The sequence below is a fragment of the Piliocolobus tephrosceles genome, chromosome 2 (assembly GCF_002776525.5).
Source record: "Piliocolobus tephrosceles isolate RC106 chromosome 2, ASM277652v3, whole genome shotgun sequence".
In the NCBI taxonomy this organism is placed as follows: domain Eukaryota; kingdom Metazoa; phylum Chordata; class Mammalia; order Primates; family Cercopithecidae; genus Piliocolobus; species Piliocolobus tephrosceles.
Window position 1 is genome coordinate 86,448,398 of NC_045435.1, and position 22,400 is coordinate 86,470,797.

General features: G+C 57.3%; 1 protein-coding gene across 3 annotated transcripts in view; it reads right to left on the reverse strand.

The window, feature by feature from the left end:
• The window catches only part of SEMA3F (semaphorin 3F), a 39,763-nt gene that overhangs the window by 15,571 nt on the left and 1,792 nt on the right, over window positions 1-22,400 (reverse strand). The window contains exons 2-7 of one of the 3 annotated variants that reach the window (XM_023231676.2): window positions 19,517-19,676; window positions 5,377-5,537; window positions 5,216-5,278; window positions 4,996-5,115; window positions 4,159-4,251; window positions 2,484-2,577 (exon numbers count right to left, since the gene is read on the reverse strand). In XM_023231676.2, the coding sequence (XP_023087444.1) occupies window positions 2,484-2,577; window positions 4,159-4,251; window positions 4,996-5,115; window positions 5,216-5,278; window positions 5,377-5,537; window positions 19,517-19,628 (643 nt within the window). In that variant the 5' untranslated portion in view covers window positions 19,629-19,676. Of the gene's footprint in view, window positions 1-2,483; window positions 2,578-4,158; window positions 4,252-4,995; window positions 5,116-5,215; window positions 5,279-5,376; window positions 5,538-19,516; window positions 19,677-19,989; window positions 20,261-22,400 lie in introns of those variants that run through there. The other 2 variants (XM_023231677.1, XM_023231679.2) reach the window with 2 other exon arrangements.

Genomic DNA, 22,400 nt, shown 5'->3' on the forward strand with positions numbered 1-22,400 from the left:
AAAAAAAAAAAAAAAAAAAAAAAAATACAGGCCGGGCGCGGTGGCTCAAGCTTGTAATCCCAGCACTTTGGGAGGCCGAGATGGGCGGATCACGAGGTCAGGAGATCGAGACCATCCTGGCTAACACGGTGAAACCCCGTCTCTACTAAAAAAATACAAAAAAAAAACTAGCCGGACGAAGTGGCGGGCGCCTGTAGTCCCAGCTACTCCAGGAGGCTGAGGCAGGAGAATGGCGTGAACCCGGGAGGTGGAGCTTGCAGTGAGCTGAGATCTGGCCACTGCACTCCAGCCTGGGCGACAGAGCGAGACGCGAGACTCCGTCTCAAAAAAAAAAAAAAAAAAAAAATACAAAAAATTAGCTGGGCGTGGTGGCGGGTGCCTGTAGTTCCAGTTACTCGGAAGGCTGAAGCAGAAGAACGGCGTGAACCCCGGAGGCAGAACTTGCAGTGAGCTGAAATTGTGCCACTGCACTACAACCTGGGTGACAGACAGAGACTCTATCTCAAAAAAAAAAAAAAAGAATTATGCGAAATCTACTCTGCCTGAGCTCTATAAATAACAATAAAGCCCGAATGACAGCACATCTACTTACAGCATGGTTTACCGATTTTTCTTTCTTTTTTTTTTTTGAGACGGAGTCTCACTCAGTTGCCCAGGCTGGAGTGCAGTGGAGTGATCTTGGCTCATTGCAACCTCCACCTTCCAGGTTCAAGCTATTCTTCTGCCTCAGCCTCCCAAGTAGCTGGGATTACAGGTGCACACCACCACACCTGGCTAATTTTTGTATTTTTAGTAGAGACAGAGTTTCACCCATGATGGCCAGCCTGGTCTGGAACTCCTGACCTCAAGTGATCCACCCACCTTGGCCTCCCAAAGTCCTAGGATTACAGGCATGAGCCACCATGCCTGGCTGGCTTTCTGAATATTTTAAACCCACTGTTAGGACCCACTGCTCAGAAAAAAAGATTCCTTTCAAAATATTGCTGCTCATTGACAATGCACTTGGTCTCCATCAGAGCTCTGATGGAGGTGCGCAAGGAGACAAATGTTTTCATGCCTGCTAACACAACATCCATTCTGTAGCCCATAGACCGATTTCAATTTTCAAGTCTTTTTTTCTTTTGAAATGGAGTCTCACTCTGTTGCCAAGGCTGGAGTGCAGTGGCGCGATCTCAGCTCACTGCAACCTCCACCTCCCGGGTTCAAGTGATTCTCCTGCCTCAGCCTCCCTAGTAGCTGGGATTACAGGCACCCACCACCATGTCTGGCTAATTTTTGTATTTTTAGTAGAGACAAGGTTTCACCATGTTGGCCAGGCTGGTCTCAACCTCCTGATCTCAGGTGATCCGCCTGCCTCCACCTCCCAAAGTGCTGGAATTACAGGTGTGAGCCACCGCACCCGGCTAATTTTGAGTGTTTGTTACTTTTTATTGTTGTTATCTTTGTTTTAATGTTTAAATGTAAACTTACGTAATTAAAAAAAATTTTTTTTTGTATTTTTTAGTAGAGACAGGGTTTCACCATGTTGTCCAGGCTGGTCTCGAACTCTTGACCTCAAATGATACACGCACCTCAGCCTCCCAAAGTGCTGGGATTATAGGTGTGAGTCACTGAGCCTGGCCTTAACTTTTAATAATAGTTGTCTTTAACAACTGGTTCAAAAAATTCCTGAAAATTTAATAATATACCTGCTTCTAACATACCACATCTGAGGCTCCCCCAGGGCAGGCCCTGTCTTTCCTCATCAGACTGATTTGGGCTCTGCCATCAGGACCTTCTCACTTGCCAAGAGGGGGAGGATAATGTCTGCCCCTTGACCCCAGGGCCTTTCCCAGGCTTGGAGGCGGCACAGTGCCCAACAGCTGCTCTGAGAGGCAGACTGTGTTGAATAATCAGAAAACAGCATGCATGAGCCAGGGTCACTGGTGGGTTCATCCAACCTGCAGTTAGGGGCAGCAGCTGCTCCTGAGACCCCAAGCAGGACCCCTACTCAGAGAACAGCCGCCAACTCTCCCCAACACCTACCCAGACCAGAAACATGCTTTCCTCGTCTGATCACAGGGCCAGAACTCTCTGTTGGTGTTGGTGCTTCCCTACAGGGCTCTCCCAGCCTCTCAGACACATCAAGAACATGCTATGGGACTGCCTCTCAGACCAGCCCGATATGCACTCGGCTTATATTCTCTTCTAGGAAGCCTGTGGTCAGGAGGGTTCTGGACTTTGCATGGACCACGTTGTGTGTTTCAGAGTAGGAACTGGCATCCAAAGGGGTCAGGCGGAGGCTTCTACCACCCAGTCTCTGCCCTTGACTCACAATGGGGTCTGGCCTGCACCCTCTCCCCCTTGCTAGGTGGGGCCTTTTGGGGAGTTCAGGGACAGCCTAGTCACGGTCTCTGCCCTTGGGTAAGTGTTGGTGCCATTCCCCATCTCCAGGGGCAGAGGCCACACATTGAGATTGTAGAACGGGGCTGGGGGGCACTCACTGATGAGGGCCGACGCTGTGTCCAGCTTGGGATCATACGGACACTTGCCCTTCCCTGACTCGAGTCGCTCAGGCTCCAAGTAGAAGATGTAATCCTGCAAGGTAGAGCGCGGTTCAGCATGATCCAGGCCAGTCCCTCAGCCAGGAAGTGTAAGGTCACTAGGCTTCCAGGGTGAGAATGAGCCCCCAGGCATACCCTGAGCCCACTCCCTACACTCCCCAGAGCTCCTTGGCCTTAAACTCCATCCAGCCAGGTCTCCCGGGGCAGAGCCATGCTGTGGGCTCCAAGGGAGGTGCTTCCTAGTCCCAGGTCTTAGGGAAGACCTGGGGATCAAGTCTCAAGGGGCCCTGCCTTGGGGGCTATGCGATGGACATGGAGTGGGCTTGTAGGGGCTGAAGCCCCTCCATGCCAACTGGCTCACAAAGACATTGGCCAAGACCCCCTGAACTACAGAGGCACAGCTCTTTGCTGTGGCTGCCTGTCTTGGGTCAAGAAGGAGTTGCAGACCTGGCCAGGGTAGGAGTGACTGGTTAAGGGCCTGGGGTCCTGCCCTTTGCCCTCAGGTCTGTCCAGGCCAGAGAGCTCTAAGGTTACTGTATCCTCAGGCTTTGTGTCCTACCTGTAGTCCTCAGGATGGACCCATGGGCCATGACCTTTCTCCTGCCCCTCAGCAGAGCCCCCAGGCTCCACGTCTCCCCAGGGAGCCAGGAGTCAAGGAGTCCAGCCCAGACCACATGGAATTCACAAAGCCCCCCCATGCCTCCCAGCCCAGCCTGGAAGATGCTAGGAGGAAGGCTGGAAAAGGCACTAGGATGGGGTGAGCACATAGGCCACAAGAGAAAGCCAGGCAGAGGGAGGGAAAGGGGCAAGGAGAGAGGAACAGAGGCAGGAGGAAGTGGCAGCAGGTGGCAGGATGGCGATGGGAAGGTGCACACAGACCTACATCCAGTTACACTCTGCACACGTGACTTCCTGCACACACAGGGGTGCATACACAGCTCTGAACGTATCACTGCCAGCACACGGAACCCCCTGCTCACACTATGGACACACACACACAGAATCCACATGATCCTGCATTTCTGCACTCTCCACCACAAACATGCTCTGTCATTCGCCGGCAGCCCATGCCCCCCTGCCCGCCCCTGCCCAGCCCCAGCTCTCCCAGACCAGACCCAGGTCATGACTAACGGACAGATACCACCCAGGAGAAGAGCGCCCCAAGCACGTGAGTGTGCAGGACACCTGTGTCCACAGATGACCCATGGGAGGCATGGGGCACAGACATTTGGGAGTAAGGTGTCAGACTGCACTCATGTGCCACTTTCTACTCTGGGTGCTGAGTGAGGAGGGCCCACATCCACACTGTTGTGTGCTCTTGTGTGTCTACACACATGCGTTCTGAGGGCTAAGGCATGGCTGTCCCCAGGGCTCCTGTCTTCCCCACCTGGCGGCTTCATTATTTCTTGCTTGTAGGGGTCACACTGAGGCTCACATGAGTCCAGCTGGGCATGCCTTCTGAGCCTGAGGGCACTTCAGGGGAAGGGGTGGGGACAGGGTGTGGGCACAGAGGTAGAGGGGAGGCCCTGGGGAGGCTGGCCTCAGGTGCAGCCCCAGGGTGAGTTCCGCTCAGAGGCAGTGCTGCCTGGCAAATGCCTGGAGGGATGAGGCCCACCTGGCGTGGGGCTGTGGGCGTCGGGCGGAGGGCACCATCTGTGGCTCTGCTGCCGCGGCCTCTGACCGCCTGCGTCTGGGTCCATGGTGTGGCCTGAGAAGATGAGGAACAGGGGTTAGAGCTGAGGGTGGCAGGGGCTGGGGGAGCGGGCTCGGGCTGCCAGCCTCTAACACCACACAGGCCAGGAACACACGCGAACACGTGGGACCCCAGAGCACGTCTATGCGTGTGCACATACATACACACAGGTTTGGCACACTCCTGCACACACAGGTGCCCCTCAGATCCAGTCACTCTCACACATGCCCTACAAGTTCACGTCAGTTCACACACATGCCCACATGGAAATGGAAAAGGGTGGAAGCAGGCAAGAAGGGGCAGAGCTGGGGAAGGGGCAGCTCCCCACAACCCCGGCCCTGGGGGAAGAAGGCAGCTCTCCCCCAGGCCACATGGTAGAAGCTGACCCAGGTGTCCAGTCTCCTGTTGCAAGGCCCCCACCAGGCCCTCTGACTCAGCCGTGGGGGCACGGTCCACAGGCATAGTCAAGAGAGCTGTTGCCACGTATGGAGCAAGTGCTTACTACGTGCCAGGCACAGTGCTAGGAGCTTTGGGAGCTTTAGCTCACTGCCTCCTCCTCGCACCGACCTGTGAGAAAGGCAGCGGTTAGCCCCATTTTCAAGGGAAGAAACTGAGGCTCAGTGAGGTGAAAGAAGTCACTCACCCAAGATCACAAGGCTTGGAAGTGGCAGGGCTGCAGCTGAAGCCCCTCCTCCCATCAGGACCCTGGGATGCAGCCACCAGTGGGGGAAACACAGGGCCAGGGTGGCTGGGGCTTACCTGGGCACGGCGTCCGCGGTTCACATAGGTGCACATGGGGTTGTAGGCACCTGTCCCGCACACATACAGATGTGTTCGGTTCCAGGGCTGGATGAGCCTGACGAAGTTCCCACACTCGCCCTGGGGCCAGAGGGAAGGCTGCATAGGTGCCCTGGCCAGGCCTGCCCCCTCACTGGAGTCACCTGCCCCCCTTCCCAGCTGTGGATCCCACCAAACTCACGTTGCCATCCTTGCCTGAGAGCACGCATTCCTCAATGCGCTGTGGGGAGGCTGCCCAGTGTATCTGCAGAGAGGGGGGTCAGAGGGTGCAGCCTTCTGGACATGTCCTGAGCCCTGGGGCTCCATGCCCACCCCACGTCCCACATCAGGGTCAGCCCTTACAATGAGGGGCTCGCGGTTGATGTCGTGCAGGTCCAGGGACAGCACGTAGTCCTTGCTGCCCACATACATGCGGTCGTGGTCCTCGTCCTTGAGCAAGATTCGGTAGTCGGTTGTGTTGAGCAGGAAGTTGAAGAAGTGGGCAGTGCCTGTGGCCTTCAACTCTGCAGGTGGAGGGCAGGGCACCAATTAGGACCTTCAGAACACCATCCAGCCATACCCCCTCTGACAAAGGGGAGACTGAGGCCCTGAGGTTCCCCTTAGGACCCCCACCACACAGTGGTCTTTTTTTTTTTTTTTTCGTTTTATGAGATCAAGTCTCACTCTGTTGCCCAGGCCACAGTACAGCAGCGAGACTGCAGCTCACTGCAACCTCCATCTGCTGGGTTCAAGCGATTCTCCTGTCTCAGCTTCCCAAGTAGCTGGGATTACGAGTGTTAGCCACCATACCCAGCTTATTTTTTGTTTGTTTGTTTTTTGAGACGGAGTCTCACTCTGTTGCCCAGGCTAGAGTGCGATGGCACAATCTCGGCTCACTGCAACTTTCGCCTCCCGGGTTCAAGCGATTCTCTTGCCCCAGCCTCCTGAGTAGTTGGGATCACAGGTGCACCCCAACACGCCTGGCTAATTTTTGTATTTTTAGTAGAGATGGGGTTTCACCATGTTGGTCAGGCTGGTCTCGAACTCCTGACCTCGTGATTCACCCAACTCAGCCTCCCAAAGTGCTGGGATTACAGGTATGAGCCACTGTGCCCAGCTCACACAGTGGTCTTAAACCTCCAGCTTCCCTTCCTGAATCCTTCTCAGCTTCGTCTTCAGTCCCTGACAGACTGGGAGGACAAAGTGGGACAGGTAGGCAGGCCAGGGAAGGCACCACACCCAAAGCTAAACCCCTGATTCACAGACAGCCCTAGCTAGTCTCTGGGACCCAAAGAAAGGGTGGTGGGTGCGGGCCAGGGTACGCAACAGCATCAAAGAGTTTTTGCTCAGGTGGGGGTTAATGCTCCCACGCTCAGGGTGGGGCCAGCTTCACACAGGGGCTTAAAAGGGTTAATGAGCAGATAGGGGTGTGGCCGGGTATATCTGGGACAGCCCGCAGACTCTGGCATGGAGCCTGGATGCCCTGTTCTTACCCTGGCTGCCCACCAGGCAGAGGGCACAGCTGGTGCACAGCAAGGTCCTCACTTGGTCTGAAGCAGGTTAGCCAGGAGACCAGAGAGCCCTGCTGGACGTACTGCCCTACAGACCCCAGCTTCCCCCAGATCCTACAAGGCTGCTAATGGTGGAACTCTCAGGCCACCTTGAATGATCCAGGACAGTCATTTCTGAGAAAGAGGCTCTCTCCCTGGTGCTACAGCCCTGGGGTCAGGGTTCAACTGGGTCCTCTAGTTTCCTTTTTACATGAGTCCAGCAGCCTTGGCCCTCCAACTCCAGGATGCTGGGGAAAAGTCCTTCCTAAGGATGAAGGACAAGAGGGGGCTCAGCCAGTGACAGACAAAGGATTCCTAGATGCTTGGGAACCTGCCTCCAAGGGGAGGGAGAGCCGAGGGGTCCCCTTGGCAAGCCCCTTCTCCACCCACCCCCAGCTATCTTTAGCTCAGTAGAAGAGGGAACATTGTAATGAGGATGATGAATATTCACAGGCAAAGGGGGCTTAAGATAGCAGCACAGAGAAGAGCGCATGCGTATATACACATGGCACAGGCATGCACACGGCGCACACATGTCCTGCTACACATGCGGCACTCACCAAGGGGGTCACACATGTCTCATCCCCCCTCCCCAGCTGGTAACCCATTTCACAGGTGGGGCAGTCAAGGGAGAGGCCTGGGCCAGGCCCCAAGGCACCTGGAGGGGGAGAACAGCTAGGATCTGAGGCCGTAGACACAGCCTGACGGTGGGGCAGAGGTGGGCTGGGGTCAGAGGGTTCCACCAGCTGACCCAGAGCCCATGTCTGGTCCCAGGACCTCACTCTGAGAAACTAGCGGGTAAGGAAAGGCCTTGCCCTGCCTGGCCCTGACAATGCGGTGACAAGGGAATGCAGGTGATGACCTCGGTCAACCACTGGGATGCAGGGACGCCGAGGGATCAAAGGACCGATCCTGCCTGGCGATGGCCTCGCCCGCCTGTCCGGCGGCGCCTCTGAAGTCCTGGGCAGGGCGGCCTGGGCACCTGTCCTGCACCTGTTGTTGGGCCACACGGAGTCCGCCGCCTGGCCACTCACCCACAGTAACAACAGGAAAGTAAACATTCCCCCACCCCCAGGGCTGGGAAGTGGCCAGAGAGGAAGTGGGGCTGCCAGTGGAGGCCCCCCAGGCTGGGACAGCCCGCCAGGGGTTATTTATACCCTGGCTGGGGGCATGGCTCGGTCGTGCCCTTACCTGTCCCCTGGGCTAGGGGGCACTTTGGGGGCAATGGCAGGGGGAGGGGGTACAGGCTTAAGTGGGTGCCTTCAGACACAGGCACTCCGGGTAAGGAGAAGCTTCAGCCATCAAGCCCCCAGGAACCCAATCAGCCATAATCCCCCCGCTCCAATCCTGCCCAGCCTTGGGCCTCTACAATCTCAACCCTGCACCATGACTTCCAGAGCCCAAGGCCCAAGTCTGAGTCCCCCACCCTCTCGCAAAGCCCCAGCACTCCCAGGCTCCAGCTCCCTCTGTGAGAAAGGCCGTAGAGAACACTCAGAGGATGAGGAAACTGAGTCCCAGCTTAGGAGCAAGAGATTAGCCTCGACCCTCTCTGCCCCCTGCCCCCAGTCTGCCCCTTAGTGGAGGTGGGGGTGGAGGGAGCCCCTTGCTCAGTTATCAAACACCTGCTGTGCACAAAGCCCTGTGCTCACAATACCAAGGGCACAGGGAAGGATGCCAGAGTGCTTGGGGGTGGGATTCCCACCCAGGTCCATGGCTGAAGGAGGGGGAGGCCCAGGGGAAGCCAGTCCTGGTGGTAGAGACTGCTTGCCAGGAGGGCCAGTGCCGGAAGGTGACTCGCTCCCTATGGACAGGGCACATGACTCAGGACCTGCAGGACCCCTCCCAGTGGCCACGGGATATGGCGTCAATGGCTCTGGTGTCACAGGATGTGATGCTTTGATCACTGTGAAAACAGTGTAGGGGGAGAGGGGAACCCCAGGAGGCCGTGCATGGTGGGGAAGGGGTGGGACCCAGGGTCAGGGATCCTTGGCTATGGCTTGAGTTTCTGGGTGAGCTTCATGACTTGAGTTGGGGGCACTCTCGCTCTCTGACCCTCATTCTCCAGTCTATACCATCTCTCAGGCCCTCCTGGTACCGACACTCAAAGTGACCCTGAGGATCAGTGACCCCGTTCTGATCTCAGAGACAGGCTCACAGCCTGGCATGCCTCGGGTCTTCCCCCAAACCATCCTTCATGGGTGTCTGCCTTTCAGGGAAAGTAGAGTGGGATGGGGTCCCAAGTCCTTCCCCAAGGAAGCAGGCTTCCAGGTGTCACTACCTTTTGTAGGACATTCACCCCCATTCCCACCCCAGCTACCCCATTTCCTAGTGCTAGACTGGGGAGCAGAGAGGGCTATAAGGCAGGAAGGGGCCTCCTGTGGACTCAGCTCCAGCCTTCCCAACTCCAGGGTGTCCCTACCCCAACCCCAACCTACAGGAGAAGAGCTAAATCCCAAATCATTCATCCAAACCCAGACTAGCAGAGGGGAACCAAGGTGGAGAGGGGTGGGAGCTTCCCCGGGTCCCAGAGCAAAGAAGGTGTAAAGTTCCAGCCTTCTCAACCCACAGCTGGACTTCTTATCCCACTCGTGCCAGACTGTAGGTGAAAATTGAAACAAGGGGCCCTGTGACAGCCCTGTACTCCCAGCTGCAGACAGGAAGACTGAGACCCAAAGGAGAGTGGTACTCACCCCAGGTCACGGGGTGAGAGGCAAAACTGTTGTCCTGTCCCCTGCTCCCCACTCCACCATGAGGCAAAGGAACTGGGAGCCTTCATTCCTCCAAGAAGCCTGGGTCAGAGCAGGGGGTGGGCAAATAGCCCTGTGTATCCTCCTCCAAAACCTGCCGTCAGCAGGGGCCAGATCCTACCAGGCCCCAGCTCCCTTAAGGGACAGGGACTTGGGACAGAAGAAACAAAGGAACCTGGGACCTAAGGTGGCATCAGTGGGGGGCAGGACTGATGCAGACCCAGTCTGGTCATATCCTCAGGCCAGTCCCCACATCTGCTCCACCTGTCCCACGCCCGGCTCTGGCAGCAGGAGCGCCATGCCTCCTCGAATGCCATGGCAACGTTGAGGGAGGGGCTGGGCACGATCAAGGGTTCTGTGGGGATCAGGACTCCAGCCCGGATAAGCTTTGACCTTAGGGGAAGGAAGGGTGCTGTGCCTGGGTGCTGTCTCCTGGGAAGGGCTCCCCACCCCCATACTCTCACCCAGGCTGGGCACAGGTTGGGAGGGGTGACATCCGGGAAAGATTTTCCCGTCATTAGGAAGGAAGAGCCTTTTCTGGCATCAGGCACCTCATTTCCGCAGCCGTTCCTGGCCTCCAGGACTCTCTCGTGGCCGTCAAGCACTTGGGGTCCTGGCCCAAAGCAGCCTGGCGCAGGTCCAGAGGCGGGACCTTCTCAGGGCACAGGGGGCTGGGTCCTGGGGGACCCCTGGTCCCTCATCTCTGGGAAGCAGCTGGTGACGCCTTACTTTAAAGGTGGGGGCAGGCGAGGACAGGCACTGAGGAGGCGTGTCCATAGCCCTTACCCGAAGACCCCAAGTGGGCAGCCCCTACTCCTTGCTGCTGGTCTCCAGGACATCAGGTCTGTGTCCAATGAGGCATGGGCTGCTGCAAAAAAGGGGTCTTGGAGCAAAGGTGGGCAGCCCGCCCCCTTGGTTATAGCCCCACAAAGCAGCAGGCCCTGACTGACAGCATCACCTCCCCCAGCAGTGATGGGGACTGGGGGTGATAGACAGATCCCTGCAGCCTAGCTCAGACCTCTGACCTCTAGTGAGCCAGTACAGCCCTAATCCCTGAGCTGAAGAGAGATGGGACTGGGGGCCAAGGGGAGGCCCAGGCCTGGGTCTTTGTCAGTGTTTCATTCACCAGAAAGACAGACCTCCTGACCTTCTGAGGAGGGAAACTGAGGTAGCCAAGGCTATGGTAGCAGTGGCAGCAGGAGGCGTGGCAGGGCCCAGGTGGTTCCTACTGGATACTCCCACAGGATCCAGGCAGGGGTGGCCCCAGCCCTTTTATCACTCCCCTAAAGCTGTGAGGAGCCCCAGAGGAAGGCCTGGGGACTGGGCTGGCCCCCTGGCTCTCAGCCTAATCCTCTTTTAATGAGCGGCCAGCCGGAAGGCCTCAGCCCATGGCCACAGACCTACAACCCCGGGAACCCCAGCCAAGCTAAGTGGGGAGGGCAGAGAGGCCCAGATGCCTTTGCACGTACCTTCCCCCTGCTTGGCACACCCACTTACACCCCAATGACACCCTGATCAGGCCAACCCAGGGCCCAGCATGTGCAGAGATACACCCAAGTGACACCTGCCTTGTGCTCCCACAGACCCACTCTTGGGCACTTACTATTTGTTCAAGCCCAGGTCCCACATGGGGTTGGGCAGGGGAGCCTGATCTGGGGTAGCTCCCTCAGTTCCCCCTTTTCCCCCCATGCTCTGGATGGGAACCCTAGAAGCCAGACCCCTGTTGCACCCTCCCCGGGGAGAGGTTCCAGGTTCCTCTGACCCTAAGCCCCTCGAGATCTGCGCCCCCATACCATCTCTAGCCAGGCTTTCCAGATTGGAGACCCAGAGGGCCTCCCTAGGAGCCACCCACACCAACCCCCACTTCCCCCCAGGTAGGTGAGCCAGGTCGGTGCCAACAAAACCAATTACAGCCACTCTCACCCAATTAGCAACTAATTATGGTCTAGTAGTCCATTCAACATAATTAACATGTAAATGACTCCGCATGTTTTTATTCAATAATCGCTCTGACTGAATTTAATTTAAATGTCTGAACTGGGGACCCAGTTACCGTATTTCACCACCTAGAGCTGCCACTCTAGGAAATGCAGTGGGAAATGTTGGCTCCTCCAGGGCAGAGGGACCCCAAAGCCAGAGGCCAAGGGGACAGACGCCACTGGCTGTGGCAAGGGTGGAGATGGTTATGGTCTCTGTATCCCTGACACATCTATCCCAGGGGTGCAGGGAGTTGGTGAGGTCAGAAGAGCCCCAGAGGGATCCTCAAGATGGGAAATCCCCTGGAACAAGGGGCTCCTTTGCAAGGGCTGCTGTAAACATCCCAGCTGTTCAGTAAACACCATACAGGGGTAAGAGCCCAGCTGGGCCAAAACGCTGCTGTATACTTCCCTCCCATTTCAGTGACTGAAGGCTGGGGGCAGGGGGCTGGGGCCAGCAGGTCCAGGCATGCTGTTCCCACGCCCGTTCCGCCCCAGCGCTCACCTACTCCGCCCAGGACAGGATAGGCTGAGGGCACAGCTCAGCCTCAAACCAGGAAAAGCCAGAAGTGATGGAGCAGCAGGATCACTCCCTGACTCACCAGCCCAGAACCAGGGGTCCACGCCTCATCCCCGAAGGACACCCAGTGACTTCTGACCTTCTGTCCCAAAAGATGGGGGCTCTCTGGCCTCCGCACCTCCACTGAACCCTGCCTTCGCCATGGTCCCATGCACCTGACCATCCTAGGCCTGGGCTAGTAGTTCCAGAGGCCTAGACGTCCCACTTGGAACTTAACAGCGTGCACGGTTGCCTGTGAGAACACATTTGGGCATTCACCAGCCGGGCAAGTCAGGGCTCCGGCTCAGCTTTGGAAGGACACTGTGATCAAGACCTGGCCCTGAGCAGGGGGTGGGAGGAGGTGACCAGACAAGCAGATCACACAGGAATGTGCCCCAAGAAGTAGGAACGGGGTGGAAAGAGGGGCTTGCTCTGAAGGGGAGGGCTGCACTGATCCATTTCTCAGGTGGGGAGAGTGAAAAGGCCATTCAGTGAGTGCCTCCAGTTTCAGAGACCCCCGGGGGACCCACCCCCTCCTCCCACATTCCAGACCTGGCCCGGAAACCCCTCACTCCTTCCTCCACCACCTCCTCCTCCCCATGACTGCAAAAGACAACAAACTCTCCATGGCTCATTTACTCTGATAAATCACCCAGACAGACAGGCCAGGATGGGACCAACAGGCTGGTGGGTGTCAAGACCCTCCCCCTGTCCTGGGCCCAGCCCCCATCTCTGCGGCCTTCCTCGGATTCCTACGGTCTTTGCAGCCCCTTCACATCACCCAGCCAGAGATTTCCAGATGTTCCAGACAGTCTTAGCCCCTCCCCAACATTTTGATGGGGAAACTGAGGTACAGGGCAGACAGGTGCGTGCTTGGGGTCAGCCTTGGAGGATGCAGTGCGGCTGGGTTAGGACCTCAGCAGGACTCAGCCAGTAGCCAGTCAAGGGCAGGCAGTGAGCACGCCGCACAGGCCTTGGGCCCAGGCAGGACAGCGCTGATAAAAATGGCAGTACAGGCAGCCCCGGGAGAGGCCCCCTGAAGTGCTACCCACTCAGCCTTGGGGCTGTAGAAGCCAAAGGGCTCCCAAATTCTAGCTGCTCTGCCAATTGTAGTGTATGACCCTTAGAAGGCAACCGTGCTGGCTGAACAGCAGATACATGAGGCAGTGAACTCTGGCCGGGGGGAAATGAGGGCATCAGCACCGAGACCCAAGTGGGAAGGAACAAGGCTCTTGGCTGGGTACAGAGACGTCCGAGGAAAGAGCGTGTCCGGGTAGGAAGCCAAGAGGGGTGGCAAAGGGAGGGGTGGAGGCAAGGGGGAGTAGGGAGAGGAAGGAAGGAAGAAGAGTGGGGGAAGGGGGATCCGGAGCTGAGGCTTCCTGATCCCTGGAGGGGCCGGTTGCTTTGCCCTGCAGAGATGCACCAGATAGCCAGTGCTCCCCTCAGCCCAGTGAGAGTGCCAGAAGTCAGCCCAGCCTGTCAGCCTGGATGAGCCCTGCTCCTTCCCCAATAGGCTAGCCCCCCAATCCTAGGCCAGCAGCCACTGCCCAGACCCCATTCTTTGCTGGGTCAGGACTGGTGGTCAGGGACTGGAGCCCAGGAGGCCTCCACCCTCTTCCTGGGGCTGCCCAGCAGCCTGGGTTGGGGGCTGTAGGCCTGCCAAGCTCTGGCACCCACGTGAGCTAGGCTTTGGATTCAGACCATAGCCTTCTGGCATCCAGGCCTCTGGCAAAGGCCCTCTTGCTATTTCTAAGAAAAATGCAGCAGGAATCCTCTCTGCTTCTCCAAAGTTCCCAGGGCTCCTTGAGGCGGGGCTCAGATTCCCAGGATAGCACCAGGCCAAGCCAGGCAAGCATGCTTTCTGCCCAGCCCAGCAGATGCCTGAGTGAGCAGCCCAGGTCTGGTCACCCCTAGCACACACGGCAGGAGCTGAAGCAGCATTCACAGAAGGAGTTATTGCAGCCAACTGTGCACCCCAACCAGGCCTTGGAGCCAGTCTCTAGGGAGCTACTTCCAAGGCATCACTCCCGCCAAAGGCATCCATATCACTGGAATTTTTCCACAATACATATTTAGTACCTCTGCCATGAGGAAAAAGAACTTAAAAACCAGAAACAGAAAGTATAACTCCACATCTTTGTCCCAAAAGCAAGACTGCATCTAGCATCTGTCCTCTTCCCCAGGTGCTGCACCACATGCACCCTCCCTGTGCTCCGGTTCTTCCCTCCCCCACAACCTCCCCTCCCCTGCTCGAGATGCAGCCTCCTCCATGAAACCTGCCCAGATACCCATCGTAGGAATTTTCCTCCTCCTGACCCTACTCTACCCACCCCACAGGGCTCAGGGTCCTTCCTGGAATCATTTCCAAATACCATCTCCCTTACCAAAAGTTAGAATTCTGGAGGAAGGGGTGAGGTAGTCCGAGACTCCTTGGGGCATGCCCCTGGACCTGCCCTCACCTGCCTACCAGCCTCAGGATCGCTCCTGGTGACTGAGATTTCTTCCACAGTGACCATACTCACACAGCTAATCCTCCTGACAACACAATGAGGCCAGTATTGTTCTTACTCCCATTTTCCAGAAAAGACAGTGGGAACACGGAATGACGTTGACCTAGCAAGGTCTACCAGCGGCCAGGATGCAAGCAAGACAGTCTGAGCCCTCATGATGCTGCTTCCACAGGGCCACTGCCATTCCCACCTTACACAGGAGAAACCAGGGCTCAGAGAGGCTAAGCCACTTGGCTGAACTTACACAGCTAACACTGGTAGAACTGGGTTTTGCCTTTAAGACCAGCCAGCTCAACCATGACCACCACCACTTCTGCATTACACCAAATTTAAGCACCCCACTCTCCTGAGTGAGGAGATGGAGGTCTCCCAGGAGTCAAGGACCAGGTACCCATGGCCCCAAAGCCACCTTCTGAGCTATTAGCACCTCTGGAGGGGTCAAGGGGCTGGAGGTGCATACACACAGGTGCAGACAGCCAAGAGCCCACTCTGAGGTTCACTGTCTCCCAAGCTGCAGGGTGAAAGATGCCTTTATGGGCTGGGGTGAGATTTTTATCTTGGCGGTTTCTCTTTAAATTCTTTACGATTACGAAGCAGCGGGGGCTGCCAAGGAACATGATTTACTCCTTGAGCATGCACCAGCTCCTCGCTTAGTGCCAAGGGAAGCTGGAGCCAGGGAGGGAGGGGCAGGCATCATGCCAGGGAACCAGAGACAAGGCCTGTGCTGTGGAGGCCCAGCCAGTGGCGGTCCCATCTGAAGCTCCACTGGATCTGGAAGGCCACATCTGAAAGCCCCAGCCCCTGGCCTGGCTGACCCAGGCTGGGCGTCAGGCAGGTTCTCAGGCAAGCACAAGGACCCTATCTCCATTCTCTCCAAAGACCAATTCCTCGCCAGTTGGGGGATGGGCAGCTTCCAGGACCTCCCAACTCCAAAGCGGCTACTTCCAAATCTCTCAGGAGTAAGGCAGCTCCCATTTCCAGAAAACTGAAACTCCAGATCTGGGCTCAAGGGATCTGGGCTCAAGTTCATGCTTTGAGTCTTCCTTCCTCATCATCCTGGAACACCCACCCTCCCTGGCTTGTGAGCTCCAACCCCCACTGTAGCTGCCAGAGCCTCCTGACTCCCGCCCAGCTCCCTGGTGCCACATTGGCCTCAAAGCTCCTGGGCCTCCTCTCCCTTCTCCCCCACCAAAACCCATGCCTTGCTCTGGCTGGCCAAGGAGCCCCTGGGGGACAAGAGTGGATCCTCTAGCTCTCCAGCCCCACCCCTACTCCTGCACCAGGCCTGAGGGCTAAGGCCCCATCAAGGCTTGCTAGAGGCACCTCAACTCACACCAACTCCTGAGCGGAAGTCAATGGGCTGTGACCCTTCTAATCTCTAATCTCATCATCTCCAAACCTGACAACCTTGGTCCTCTGAGGCCACATGCAAATGATGTGAACAGTGGCGCTGTTCTGGGCCATTGGCCCAGAGGGCCCAAACTCCAGGCTGCTCTGGAATAGGAGCCCTTTCCTCTCTTAGGCCCTGGTGTTCCCATCTCTGACATGAGAGGCTTTGCTAGGGACCCTGCTCAGTGGAAGGGCTGGAGTGATGGAGGGCCGGATTTATAGGCTGGAAATAAGCAAACCTCAATTCTGTTGCTTCAGCAGACAGAGGGCATGGGGAGCCTGCCCAGTGCAACCCCAGCCCTTTCTTTGGGAAACAAGGCTAGGAAGGCTAAACCAGAACTGCAGAATACTGGAATCTTCCTTGTTCCTAGCTCATGCGAAGGGTCTGTGCCTCCAGCACCACCACCATCCCTGCCCTCCACTCTCAGTCCTGGGAAAGACTCAGGCATCAGGCAGAGCCAGGCTCCATCTCAGTCCTGCTCCTGAGTGACCTGGGAAGCTGCTTGCCTCCTTCCCCCGCAAGCCTCCTTCCTCACAGGAAACCTAGGCAGACCCTCCTCAGGCCTTGGAGGGACCATTGCTTGGTTATCCTCGTGGGCTCCTACTACTATTTCGATTATGTTCATCTTTCCTGACCTCCCCTGGCAGGGTGACCTTCTGCTCCCTCTCCCTACTCCTGCCTCAGCTTCCCTGGCAGCACAACCATCTCATGTCATCACAGGGTCCTTCTACCCCACCAAGCATCTCTTGGCCCCAATCCCTGGCCAAACCCATCCCAGGCAGCAGCAGTGTGTCGTGGGGTAGCTTCCTGGGAAAAAGTAAACACTCCCCAGGCTGAACAAAGGGCCTGGCAGGGCCCTCACACCTCCCTGCTGCTGCCACAGAAGGAGGTGGTGCCCCAGAGCCTGGGTCATCTCAGGGTGGCGGAAGGAAGAGCTTTTTCTCTAAGACCTGGCAGTGATTCTGGGGTGAAGGGGACTCCAGGCCCAGGCATGGATGGGTGAAGGAGGGAGGGTCTGTCCAGGCTTTCAGCCCAGGCTCCACTCTCTCAAGAGTGAGGAATGAACAAACCCCTCACCTGCTCCTGGAAATCTTTTCCATTTGACCCTCACTTCTGCCTGATCTTGGCTGTGCTGCTGAAACCCAGAAGCTGGGCCATAGGAGTCCCCTAATCTGAGGGAACCCTGGGCTGCTTGACCCTCACACCCTCCTGGCTCTAGACCTGGCTGGGGTGCCCCGGCGGATGGGCGGGCAGCAAACCCAAGCCTGGCCCAGTTCCTGCCTTTGTTCCTTTATCTACCCTGGGCAGTATGGCCCCTTATGCCAGCACCTCCAGTTTGGAGGGTCCAGCCCTACCCAGGCGGGAACTGGCACCTCCCCACTGCAGCAGGATCCAGGGCAGGGCAGGGAGTGCCCAGCCTGAGCTCCTGAGGCCTGGGGTGTCAACTGCCGTGTCTATCCAAGGCACAGATGAAATAACTATGACATGGAGCCACAGTGACCAGCAGTGCTTCTGAGAGTAACCTTCTCTGTGCCACCCACGTGTTCCCTGGGAGGAAGATGGTGGGAGCCGTTTCTTGAAGTGTTGGTCTCCATTCTCACTCCACACACACTTGGTGAGGGCCTGGTCCTCACTGAGGGTCACTTCATGTGTGCATAACCAGGCTGAGACCACCCAGTGTGTGGGGATACACGGGGCCTGGTACATAGCAGGTGCTGGGCTCCTAGGTGGCCCTGACCAACTGGGTGTCCATTGCTTTTTCTGCCAGCTTGACTGTGAGCACCCCATCTTGTTCACCACAGAGTCCCCAGCACTCAGCACAGGGCCTGCCATACAGTAGGAAGTGACATCTAAGCACAAAATTAGGACACGAGGCCAGGTCGGTACAGGGAAGGTCATTCAGGGCAGGGGAACCTGCCTGTGCAAAGACACAGAGGCCCTGGGATGGGTGGCCCCAGGCATGCTGCAGCCCCACCCCAGGCAGCCAGGACAGGCAGCACCCAGGCTGGCTGCCAGCGAGCTCAGCTTTTAGTCACTGCGGGTGTCGGCTTCAGAGCTAATTGAGAGGGAATCGACCCAACGCAATGTGGGCACCGGCAAGGCCAGGACACCAGGGTTCTATTTCTGGCTTTGCCTCTGCCTCTTGCCTGACCTTGACCCAGCCCTTGCCTGAGCCTCAGTTTCTCTCTTTGGAAAACAGGAACAAAAGCCTTTGCCCCTGGAGGTCCAGGGAGGCTTAGAAGAGCATGCGGAAGACCTCTCTCTGTCTTGCCCCTCCTGCTTGCTTGCATGCATGATGACAAAAACAACACCCAGAGTGGACGCAAGGTCCCGGGGGTGTGGAGACCAAGCCACCGCTCCCTTCCACTATTGGGGGAGGAGACACTCTACTCCCACTGCCAGACCCTGGGCCAGGGAGGGGGTCAGGGGAACTGGCCCCTTCAAGATTTATTAATCTGCTCTGAAGAATTCCACCAGGAAAGGGTGGAGGTATCAGCAGATAAATATCTCACCTTCCCGGGGCGGGGAAGGGGGCTGCTTTTCAGCCCAAACAAATTAACTCTTCTCGGCCCATTTCTCAGGCCCTGCAGGGAACTCCTTCCAGGCACAGCCTCAGAAATTCCAGGAGCCGGTGACTGGGAAGAGGGATGATAAGCAGCTTACTCCCCCACTCCTCCCGTCAAGGGCCAGGGTGGGACGAGGCCAGGGGAGGGGCCCTGCTGGGGGACATGGTGAGGTGGGGGCTGGGCCTCCGCCAAGCCCAAGGAAGGAAAGGTCACCACAGCCTTTCACCCCAATATAGCTGCCCGGAAATCTGGCCAGCCAGGGCTGAGTCGACCCCACCCAGGGCAGGCGGCTGGATGAAGTTACCTCTGGCCAGAGGAGGGCCAAGGCTGAGAACTCCCAATGACCCCAGGTCCCCCAGGCCCCAGCATGGCCACTGCCCCTAACCCTGGGCCCAGGGTAGACTCTTCAGACGACACACACCCTTGAGGAAGTGGCTCTCAAGTGAGCCATCTGTACACCCATGTGTGTACCACGTGCATGCACCTGCCCAGTGGGTTAAGTGCAATGGTGATGGAACGGGCGACCAGCCTCTCACTCTGCAGACCCCAGCCCATCACTGAAACCTCCCAGTGACTTCTCATCAAAGTGCTCACTGGAGCTCAGGAGCTCAGGCCCTAACAGTAGCATGTGCTCTGCCTGAACCCACCGGTGGCCTCCCTGCCAGTCACAGCCAACAGTCCCCTCCCAGATTCTAGGAACCCTTCCAACTTGGAGACCATAGGAAGGCTCCTCGAGCATCCACACCCCAAGAGAGCAGGTCCGGCTCTTCCAGAGGCTCCAGTGTCTGCCCAACTGCCTGACCTTCCACCCCAGGGGCTGCTCAGGGCAGGACCAGATGCATAGCAGTGGCAAGGAGGGGCCGCAGCAGACACAAGTTTGGAAGGAGTGACACTGCCACCTCTCCGATTATCATACAGAGAGACATGCCCTACAGACCCCAGGCCACCCAGCTCAGGAACCCACAGTCTGACTCCGGAAGATGCCCAGACTCTGGACTCTTTTGCTAAGTGTCTAAGTGGGTCAGTTCTCCAGCCTTTCTCAGCAAGTCACCACCTCCCTAGTCCCCCTTCTCCCCTACAACCTATGTGGCTGTACAATTTGTCCTGGTTTTGTCCTGACCCACCCTCTCTCTCGTGTGCAGAGGAGCCAAGCGCTATTGTAAAGAGAGGATGATTTCTGGGGAAGAACAAAACAGCTTCTTACCTTTGAATGAGAGCCGGACCCGGGGTGTGGCTGGGAAGTGGTCCTGGGTGGGGAAGGCTGGCCAGGCCCCAGTCAGTAGGCAAGCCCAGAGAAGAAGACCGGCGACAAGCATTGTGGGAGGGGCCTAGGGCCCAGGAGGCAGGCTCCACTCTCTAGACACCTGGGAAGGGGAAAAAAAGATTGGAATGTGTGAGGCAGACGGGGGGAGTCTGACCCTACCAACATTTCCCTTGTTAATTTTCTATCCAAGGTGAACAAAGAGGTTGATGGGTACCTCCACGCTTCCACCCCCAGCCTGGGGCCATGAATGCCCCTGTGTGCACACCTCATATGCGTTGTTTGGCCTGCCTTTATCTGGGGAGATAGTACCAATGGGCCCCAGCCTCGGGTCCCCAGAACTGATGGGGGCTGCTAGAGACTCAAACCCTACCCCTCATAGCATGCTGAATTCCATTCACAGGGCCCAGCCCAACCAGGTGATCTTAGTGCTCTTTCCAGCTCCCAGCATACTTTCTCCTTTCTCCCCTGCATCCACGCCCAATAAAGTGGGTTACTCCTTCTCCCTCCCACCTGGAGGAATTGGGGAACAGATGGGGTGCATCCCTGCCTGCTCCAGCCACAGGTCTTCTCCCAGTACAGAGAAACGTGGACCTTATTATTGCGGTAGAGGGGAGGCACAGGAGAGAGTGGGGGAATGAAACACATGTGGACAGCCCAAGATGGAAGAGAGGGAGCACCAGTCAGAAAAGGAAAGGCAGAGAATGGCAGAGTCCACTTTTACTAAAATCAAAGCAGGAGAGACCCAGGTCAGACAGGCAGAAGGACTTCCTGCCAGGGAAAACTTCCAGCTCCGCCTCTAGAGGGCAAAGAAGGGAAGATAGGATGGCCAGTGGGCCTGGGGCTAGATCTGGGCCACCGGCATTGCCCCCTTCAGAATCTCCCACAGCCCCAGCAGGTCCAAGTTTCAATACTGTTTTTCAAATATTGTCTCCCCAGGCAGGCTGGCTGTTGGGTAAACGCAGCCCAGCACCAGTTGTCAGAACATATTGCTCCCTCCCGGCACAAACCAGCGCCAACTCCTACCATCCCCCCCAACCGGATGCACTGTGGGTGGGGGCATCCAGACTGAAAACGTGGGCCCCATCCCCCAGATCTACCCTGTGTACTCCCTTCTTCCATGGCAGGCAGGACCCCAGGCCCATCTCTAGAACGCTGGGATGGGAGTTGGCAGTACTATGGCCTGGGACTCCGCTGCCATAGCTGCTCAATGCTGAGGCAAGGCCCAGGCTCCAGTCTGACTCTTAGGCCCCACTCATCAGACCCTGATGACATCCCTAGACCCACCTCCCCCTGCCCTTGCCTCTCCTGCCAAGGCAAACCACTCATGGCTCCTCAGACAGGAAGTGCAGCTTCAGCCTCTTGGCCCACTCCTTATGCAGTGCCCTCTGTATGTATGTTCTCTCCTGAGGGCCTGGCACGCCGCTCATGGTCCTTCCAGATCCCCCATCACATATGCTCCCTCCTGGGGAGGCTGACTGGGGGACAGGGGAATCAGAACCAGCCCCTTCCCAGGTCTGGGAGGCACAAAGCTAGTGCTGACTGAATGGCAGGATCTGAGAAGTGGGGGCAGGTGGGAGAAATGGCTGTGCAGCCACCGTCACCCTCAAGGTGCACCTGGGAGGCCCTGATAACAGTTGTGGATATGCACACGTTCACACTTGCAGGCCCACACACGTCCTTACAAGCATGAGTTTGCTCAAGAACTTGACCTGCTAGTGGGGTAGGGCTCAGGGGAGCTGGGAGATACTGTCCTGGTGCAAGATGCTGTCTGAGTCCCTCAGAGAGCTTCGATACTATGTATCCGGGGCTTGTGTCAACCTGCCTCCCGCCTCCCCCCTCCCCATGACCTCATTTTTTCCTGCATCCATGTTCATGGTGACGAAGTCAGTGTCACCAAGGACAGGATTGGAGTCACCCAATGTGTTCAGATAGGTGGGGAGTCTTTCTACTGGGTCCCTACAGGGACTTCCCATCCAAATGCTTTGGCCCTTTAAAGAAGTGAATGGGGGGGGTGCTCAAGTCTGCTGGGGCCTCAGTCTCAAGTCCAGCCCCCTTCTTGGGCAGCCTGGCAGGTGGGGGAAAGAAGGAGAGGGAAGGAAGAAAAGGAGAAGAAGGACAGAGAGGGAAAGGGAGGGCATTCCCACAGTGCCTTTCCCTCTGCCAGTCCCGAGATACCTGACATCCAGCCCCAGTCCCAGAAAAGCCCCCAAGTCACACCAAGCCCAGGTCAGTGGACAGAGGAGGAACAGCCACCGCCACCTGGGAGCCCACCAGGAGGAAAGCAGGGAAGGAGGGAAAAAAGCTGGTGGGAGGGAGCAAGGGAGGGAGGCAGGCGGGAGGGAGGAGGAGAGAGGGAGGAGAGAGGGAGGGACGGAGGAGAGACGCTTGAACAAAGAAACGTGGAGCTGGGGCTGGCAAGGGGTGCAGGGAAGAGGCGGCCAGAGGAAGGAGTCCAGTGGCACCTGGGGCGGGACAGGGGGCCAGGTGGTCAAACTGTCCAGCCGGATCCAGACCACCCAGGCTTGGAGTTGGGGGTGGGGGTGGACAGCCTGCCTCCAGGAAGGGAGGTTGGCTCCTCCGAGCTGAGGACTGCCTGGATGGAAGGGAGGCAGGAACAGGGTCCGTGGGGGAACATGAGATTATCAACAGCACCCCACCCACTACCCAGCCCCTCAGATTCCCTCCCCCACTTCAACAAGAGCTCGATCTCCTTCTTGGCTCCTCAGCTTCCCCATCCCCCAACACCTCAAGGACCAGGAAGCAGAGCCACCCCAGCATAGCTGGGACTGAAACCCCCCTTTTGTGGCCAGGGTTTCCCAGTCAA